At 39.3% G+C, this 8,825-nt stretch overlaps 1 protein-coding gene across 39 annotated transcripts in view; it reads left to right on the forward strand.

Moving 5' to 3' along the window:
* The window catches only part of LOC112641773 (muscular LMNA interacting protein), a 261,862-nt gene that overhangs the window by 119,051 nt on the left and 133,986 nt on the right, over positions 1–8,825 (forward strand). For 31 of the 39 annotated variants that reach the window (XM_049092170.1, XM_049092175.1, XM_049092172.1 and 28 more), the window contains one exon: positions 7,856–8,011. The exons of 7 other annotated variants lie outside the window; for them this stretch is intronic. In XM_049092170.1, coding sequence (XP_048948127.1) covers positions 7,856–8,011 — 156 coding nt within the window. Of the gene's footprint in view, positions 1–696; positions 782–7,855; positions 8,012–8,825 lie in introns of all 39 variants that reach the window. One more of the 39 variants, XM_025419063.3, reaches the window with a different exon arrangement.

Below are 8,825 nucleotides of genomic sequence, written 5' to 3' on the forward strand. Positions count from 1 at the left end.
CAGTCAGGACACTCACTGTCTTCCAGGAAGCTCGGAAGGGAATTTTGTTTCAACAAATATTGATTCCAAGCTTCATTCTAGAGCTAATTTGATTAATAGCAAAATTTCAGTCACTACAGATGCTCTTGCTGCTTGCATTTACATGCCAAAGAATGATAATGCTATTGATTTTTTGAAATGATCACTGTGTGTTTTCTAGTGCTTTATTTAGACACAGTGTTTGCATGTATTTCTACCTCTGAATGTTCTCAGTGAGTGTGACCAACTGGTTGCTGAGATTGGCAGATGCTCGGGCCCTTCAATCAGCTTCTCGTCCCTGCACAATCTGGCTTCTCTCTTTTCGGAGAATATGTAATTGGAATACATGCTTGACAAGAAAAGAGGGCAAACACATATAGGTGGCTTTTTTTTCCTTTCTTTCTTTCTTTCTTTCCTTTCTTTTTTTTTTTTTTTTACTTCTCTTGGCTTCATTTCAGCAGTCAGTGTGACCTCTCGTGAAGTTCCACATCTAAAAATTATCTAAACATAAATCTACTCTGGAGACTACAGAATTCTTCAATTCAGGGAGGATTCCACTTTACCTCTTTTTAGAATTCTTTTTTTCTGTGTGAGTGTATGTTGTTTTAGTGAGAGGCTCCCTTCCCACCTCAGTCATCGGTTTGCTCACTCCCTTATGTGATGAATCAATGCTTCCAGAACAGGGGCTTCCGAGTGTCTGCGGGAACATTACTTCCAAATGAACTCGTGCGTCTTAGCAGGGAGCATTCAGACCACAGCCCAGGTAAAAGGAAGTCTTTCCTTAATGCTTTCAAGAACTTTTAAAGGCTGTGCACTCCGGTGTTTGCTGCAAGAGGGCTTGCGGGAGAGCTGCCTGGGTATAGATAAATTTGACTGTATATCAAAATGAAATGTTATCTACAGTTAGTGGAAGGGGTGAGCAGATAAAAGCAAACTGCTTACTGGCCAACCAAAGAAAATGCTCAGGACTGCCCTTGGTGTAGTGTTGAAGCTGACATCCTGTGATGTCTCTTCTTAACGGGAGGGAGGCTAGTGGCCATCTGCGAGTGTGGGTGTCAACATGGGAAGGAAGAGAACTTTTAGGGGACTAGAAGACAGGAAGGCATTGCAGCCTCAAACTGAGCAATGGAGCACTTGACCTGCATGGCATGGGGAAACCTAGTTTCTTAAGTTATTATTTGGCTGTCCGGTGAAAGGGGGACCGTCTCATAGAGTTTTGAGTGCTTGAAACCATATTTAGGGTACGATTTTAATCCTTTAGGGCTAATTTCTATTATTAAAATAGTTTCCCATGGATAGGAACTAAGATGTGTTTTTAAATGGCAGTGACAACTGAAAGTGTTAACTGGCAGTTAACAAGTGCAATGATATTAACATGCATCTGTTTCTGCTTTGTGTGGAAAATGATTTTTCATCACCATAGCGATTCATTCCTGGGCTCCACAGGAACTTGGCCACCGTATGCAGTAAGGAGACAAAATTTTTTTCTTCTTTTCTGAGCAGGGGATTCAGCAGTCTACCGGCTAACACGTGGCTCTTCATCTAAATGTTACATCGTGTAGCTAGTGTAATTTCAAATCCTTTTCCAACCTAAATTCTGTGCAAAAATAAAAAATCTGTACCTCCTTGGTTAGAAAACAGGATGCTAGGTAAGAGTGATGAAAAGAGCCCCGTGCTAACACTGTATTCCCAGCTTAAAAGCAGATACCAAGCCATTGCCCTTTTTGTGGTTGTGCTTCTGAGGATATGTGTGCAGATAGGAATTTATCCCTGATCTTTTTCTCCAACAGTAACCTAGGAAGATGAATACATCGTTAGTCGTATTAGATTTTCCCTTTTATGTTATATTTGAATGACATCATGTATTGTTTCAACTAAAATTTAAAAAATAATGTTCTCCTACAAAGGGGAAGACAGTTTATGTAGGATATGGATGTGTCTGTAGAAAAATATGACAATAATGTAAAAAGAAATAATTTTACTTTTCTTTTGCTTTTGTTGTCAACATGTGGTTATGCTTAGAAATTCCCTTGAGGGCGTTGTGTTAAAAGTGCACCTTATGTACCGAAGCATCAGTTTTCATTCATATTGTGTTTCCATTATATTCACTAAAATTATAGCTATTACCCTTTGTTTTATTTTTTAAAAAAAGATTTTTATATATTTGAGAGAGACAGAGACAGAGATAGTGAGAGAAAGCATGGGGGGACAGCAGGGAGAGGAAGAAGCAGACTCCCTGCTGAGCAGGGAGATCCCAGGACCCCGAGATCATGACCTAAGCCGAAGGCAGACGCTTAACCAACTGAGCCACCCAGGCACCCCAGCTATTACCCTTTAAAAAGTCTATAGTTTATGGGGTTGTCAATAGTGGAGATCTATTTGTATTTTAGAGATTTAAGTGGCATGTATTATACAAATTTATGCAAGACCATCGAAGAAGTAAATTTCTGGGATTGTGTGCATTTTAAAGGCAAAGCCACTTCCTGTTAGTAATGTTATATGTATTTCATACTCATGGAGCACTTATACTGAAGCCTTTCATACATCAGTTTTTGACTTTTACTGGGATAGAACCTAAGATAGACTTGTAGTCATCATGGGGGCAGATGGGGCAAGCCTATGGAACCTGGGGATAAAGTCACAATTTCACCTCTTTTTTGACTCCTAAAAGACTGTTTTTATCTCTTACCCACATGAAATTCTGTGATGAATTATCTGAACTACCTCTAGTGATTTTGTTGCTAAAATCACTCTCCATCTATCATGATATTGATGAGATTAGTCATGTGAAAAAGCCTTCCTAGAAAATAATCTATCCAGTAAGTGTGTTGTATTGTTATTGCTGATAAGACTAATGGGCTTCCCAAATCTCACAAAGGATCTAATGTTCTTTACCACAATGGAGAGCATTGATTTATTATTTTCTGATGATTAGCTGCAACCTGGGAATTTTGACATGACTGCAATGAGGCAATAATGACAACTATCTTTAAAGGCATAAAAGAATATTAGGGGCACCTGGGTGGTGCAGCCGGTTAGGCATCCGACCCTTGGTTTCAGCTCAGGTCATGATCTCAGGCTACTGAGATCAAGCCCTGCATCGGGTTCTGCACTCAGCACAGGGTCTGCTTGTCCCTCTCCCTCTACTCCTCCCCCTGAACTCTCTTTCTTTCATAAATAAATAAAATCTTGTATAAAAAAAAGAATATTAAAACATGAGAGTTGGATCAGAAGGGTTTGTCTGTATGTATGATATTCCTTGAGGAATATGCATCATTTCTAGAAGGCATAGCTATTTTCATTGTTTAGTTACCAGAAAGTTTTACTGTATAATAGATGGCCTATGGTTAGTTCATTCGTCCTATAACTTGGGTGAAATCTCTTATAGGAGACCCAATTCTCTTTGTTTGATTACATGCTCAAAAAGAAAATATACAATTACTAATCTAGTGTCCTAGGCAGCCTGCTCCAGGTACCACCTGACCCCAGGGTCACATTGTACCCTCATGCTCTCCAGTCTTGCTGTCACCCAGTGTGACTTCCATTTTTGCCAGGCTGACCTTGCCAGCCCTCTTGTCTCATAGTTGCTTGAGCTTCACAAGCTCAGTGACTTTTCTGTTTTTTCTTCTCAGATATTCAGTCTCAAGGCCAAAGCCTAGACCACATAGAATTACCATACCTCTAAATCCTAAACTCTCACATACCATACTGTAAACCCAACCCATTCTCCCAGACACTCACTGTGCTACTGAATCTGTACTCTGAGCCTCAGAGAACACTGGAATCTGAGGGTCTGGAATCTGAATCCTGGAATCTGAGGGTCTCTCTTCTGGACCCATCCAAACTCCACTCCATGGTGGTCATTTGCTTTCCTCTCAAGGGTCCTCAATTTCCTTCTGCTAAAACTACTTCCAAACAACAGCTCTGTAAGTGCTACAGTTGACTTTCCCTGTTCTTGTGAGAGGTCATTTGAATATGCCTGCAGGGAATATCAAACCACCAAGCAAATTTGCTTTACCACAACAAATTCATGGACCCTTAGTATAGCCTATCAGTCCTTTTGTTTATAGTCAGGCATCTTTCCTATTGATGTCAATGATATTCCAGTCTTTTCTATTTTCCTTAAAATCCCATGTCACCTTTGCTGGTTCTTCTTTAGCTACTGGATCACTTAGTGTTCCGAGTCTAGAGGGTTCAATCTTGGACCTCTTCTTCTCCTATTTTTGCCTACTCCCTTGGTGATCTCATCTGGTCTTGTGGTTTTAGATACTATGTATCAGTTAACAACCCTAATAATTTTATCTTTAGCACAGACTTCCCTCTAAACTTGACTCATGCCTGCATTTCCACTGGGATGTGTATCTGACATAGCAAATTTGATCTTTATTCTTGGGCTAGCTTCACCTGTTGTTTTCCCCATTTTAGTGAATAAAATCTCATTTCTTGTAGTCATTCAGGTCAATAATTATGTACTCCTCTTTTTTTTAAAGATTTAATTTATTTATTCATGAGAATACACAGAGAGGAGAGAGAGAGAGAGGCAGAGACACAGGCAGAGGGAGAAGCAGGCTCCATGCAGGGAGCTCGATGCGGGACTCGATCCTGGGTCTCCAGGATCACGCCCTGGGCTGAAGGTGGTGCTAAACTGCTTAGCCACCTGGGCTGCCCTTGATTCTTATCTCTCTCCTATATCCCACATCTAATTTTTAAGCAGATTCTAAGTTTTCCTTTAAAATATAGCCAGAATCTTAACTATTCTTATCATGGTTACCATAGCAACCCAAGTTCAATCTACCATTTTCTCTCCCATGGGCCATTGCAATGGCCTTATAACCAGTCTTCATAGCTTATAACTATATAAGTACCATATATTTTACATATTTATTTTTGTTTACTACTTCTTCCACTAGAATGTAAATTCCATTAGTGTAAAGATTTTTGCTCACCATTATATCACCACCACTTAGAGAGGTGTCTTAGCATTCAGTAATGAGACCTTGTTGAATAAATGAAAGTAAGTAGAAGGTAAAATATTCAAGTGAGTGTTGATTTTAGTAGGCACATAGTGGCGGGACTTAAGGCCACATAAAAGAACAAAGACACAGGTAGATAAGTAGATGTGATGGGAACCTTGGAAATTCTTTTCCGATTGCTTCAGTTATCTCAGTGAAATAAGAAACAAAGTCATCAGCTCAGAGTAAGACCATTGAAGAAGCTGTAGGGGGTTTGAAGAAAGAGGAGAGGATGCGAGTTTTCTAGGAAAGTGGGAGAGTGCATGGGCTATCAAGCTATAGTGTGTTTATAGAGCAGCATTGAAGGGTCTGCTTGGGCTGAGAGTCATAAATTCGAAATGAAACCAGTAAGCATAGTTGTGTGATTTCCTCCAATCACATACCTTTTTGGTGCAGGAGTAGAGTAGGTAGGAGGTTAGATTTTGTGAGGATGTCAATTTACCCAAATGGGAAGGGATGATGTGAGAGGGAAGGACACTTGAAGAATATGCATGAGAGGAACTGTGAGGAATAGAGTCACTGAGGCTGGTTAAAAAGAAAAAAAAAAATATGGGACCATATAATTTTGGAGGGATCAGTAGATTTTCATTCTGGTGGGGTCTGAGAAATGTTGGAGTTGGAGTATGAGAGGGGGGTATGGAAGGAAAAGAAGTGGCAATCAGAGGGCAGAGAATAGAAAATGTGACATTATAGAGGTGTTGTGGCTATTGGTTGAGGCTAGGTATTTGAGAAGCAGGAAGGAATAGAGGCCAGGGCAACACACTCTGAGCAATGATGTTCGTATCACACAAAGCATAGTGTTAAAGAGAGTGGAATTGAGCCAGGAACTAAATCTTCAAAAAGGGAGGGCTTAATTTGGGTGCGGGCAGATGACAGTGAAGAGGAGAGGTTATGAGTGGTATACACTAATAACAAGAGATTCAAATCTGGCAGTTCCTAGGTAAGAGGAATGTAGAATGGTCTGGAAGCAGTACAGGGGAGTGAGGCAGACATTCTTGTACTTCCAGGGCCAGAGTGAGAGAAAATAGCTACCATTAAGGTTGCATCTTAGAGACAGAGCCTTTCAGAAGAAGCCATGGTTTGGCTAAAGCTAGGATAGTTAGAGGTTAAGGACATGGAGGATTTTGTGATGGCTGACTGAATACCAGAAAGTGTAGGGTTGAAAGTCTTCAAGAGTTGGAGCAGGGCACAGATGGGAAAAGAATGAGGGGTGTGCATAGCACACAGGGGTTGTGGGGTGACTCTGAGGCCCAGGTTTCTCACAGGGGCTGACATGGCTGGAGTTAAAAGGAATGCCAAGATTAAGCCTGAGGGGTCCAAGGCCTTAAAAGGGGGCATGACTTAAAGAGAGAGGTGAGTTAGGGTCTTACCAGTGTGTATCGTATTTCTTCTGATGAGGCATGGAGGTGGCTGAGAATAAGTGTTACTCCAACTACACGGGGCTGATAGTATTATAGCTATCGATTATAGCTATATAGCTATTGATTATAATTGAATGTCGATTATGCCACTTTTCTGTTTCCCCAATGCACCATATTCATGAGCTTTTCTGTATCTTAGTTCATTATCTCTGGACTCAAAGGAGGCCATGTTCTTTCTCCTGTTCCCTTAGCTTATTTTGCCTGCTTCTTCCAGGACCTTGTTTTGCTTACCTTCTCTCCTGGTTCCTCCTGCCAGGCTACAGATATGTTCAAGTCTATTCAATTACATGCCAGTACAGGCACCTCTTTGACTCTCTTTCTCTTGCTAATTACTTCCAACATCCCTCCTTATTCCTCATCCAAACTTCTTGAAAGAAAAATTTATGGCACCATCTTCTCTTTTTCCCTTTCATTTAGTCCTCATTCTATTGCTCTTGGCTTTCTGTGCTTGTTACTAGCCATGCGTCTTTTAAAACCAGAATTATCTATCTAAAACTCTAATGTGACTTCATCATTTCCCAATCTATGGTCCTATAATGGTTGTCTGTTGCCAATAGGACAGAATCTAAGCTTGATCCACACCGCACTGTTGCTGCCCTTCCATGTTTCCATTCATCTGGTTTTCTTAGCCCAGGATAGCCTTATCTTCCTCTTCACTGGGAGTACATTTCAGATATTGCCTTTTACAGAGCTTCCCAGGGTGGATAGGTAGGTACCCCTCATTACTTTTCCCTTAGTATTGTCTGCATACCCTTTTTTCTTCTTGTGCATGGTCTGTTGACCATTGCTTATTCACTATGGCATCCCTGGCTCCTGAGTGCCTCCCACACAACAAACACTAAACACAATTATTCTTGAATGAATAAAGTATGAATAAAAGAGAAAGTATATCCTTGAGGATAGGCATTGGCATTCTAGTAGCCAAAAAAAGCATACTTTCAATTTTAAATCCATTTCTTAGTACTCCCATTAAGGGTACATATTGGAAATTTCTTGTAGGCTTGGTAATTATGAGACAAACTGAACAGGCAAACCGAGGGTTAAATGAATAATGGTAAATTTTGAAACAGACTAGATGCTGTATTTGTGATGACCTTACTGAGGTAGATGTGCCCTGTAATATTCCAAGAGATCAACTAGCCAATCCACTGTTTTGTTGCCATCCCCTATAACAGGATCTTTCTGGGGTTGTATTACTTTCTCTGATAAATGGAGTAATTAAGGAAAGGGATCTGATCAATTATCACTATTTTTATAGCTGTTTTCTTTGGCAACCATACACACAATCACAGGATAATAGGCAACTTATCAAAATAAATGAGGTAACTATCATGGTATATAGAAAATAAAGTCAAGATAAACCTTTGACAGGACTGAAAGTCTAATTTATTACATGTCTCATAGGTCTCTTCTGGTGATTCTGAAGCCAAACCTCTGATCTTCACATTTGTCCCCACTGTCAGAAGACTACCAACCCACTCTAAGTTGGCTGACACCTCTAAATTTCTTGTTAAAATTCCTGAGGAACCCAGTGATAAGAATCCAGAAACTGTAAATAGGGTAGGATTACTTTTGTTCTTTTTTTGTATTAAGCAATTGTATATTAAACATTAATTGTCCATAAGAATAACTTGGAAATTTGTATGAATGTTTATTTCCTTTGCACAAAGTGAGATGTCTGTGAAATGTAAGGTTGACTAAAAATATAATGTGTAATAGAAACCCAAACTTTATCATACTCTCTTTCTCTCTAATACACTATTCTCAACTTTTCTCAGTTGATGTCCTATTCCTTGCTCTTCACATACACATTCTGCCTCCTGGCACTTCCTCTTCTCCCAAATATGTCTTAAAATAGTAAAAACAAAATTTCTTGAAAAGTTTGAATTTATGTCAATTTCTTGACAGAAAATACAAGATAAAACAGTGATGTATTATTGTTTTACATGCAATAAATAAGCAAAATTTAAAATGTGCAATATCCTGGGCTGGGTCAGTTGTGAAGATATTGACATGCTCACACTTTGCTACTAGCTTTGTGAATTTGTGTAAGTTTGGTGGAAAACCCTTATCCACAGTCATAAAAATGTGTATAACCTTTCAGTGATCTAACTCTTGGAAATGTTTTCCAAGGAAATAGTAAAGAAGCAGAAAAATGTTGTGTAGGAAAACAGGAAAAAATAAAAATAGTTTAATAGCTAATAATCAGAAAAAAAGTTAAGAATGTGATAATACATCACTTTCAGAAAGTTATAATCATGGCAATTATGTAATTTTATGGCAAAAGTTACTGTTATAAAACAGTAAGAGACAAGATAGATTATCAAATTCTATTTATATGCTGTTAATGCTTATCTAAAATGAAGACCAAGAC

Source organism: Canis lupus, chromosome 12, assembly GCF_003254725.2.
Source record: "Canis lupus dingo isolate Sandy chromosome 12, ASM325472v2, whole genome shotgun sequence".
NCBI classification, from domain to species: domain Eukaryota; kingdom Metazoa; phylum Chordata; class Mammalia; order Carnivora; family Canidae; genus Canis; species Canis lupus.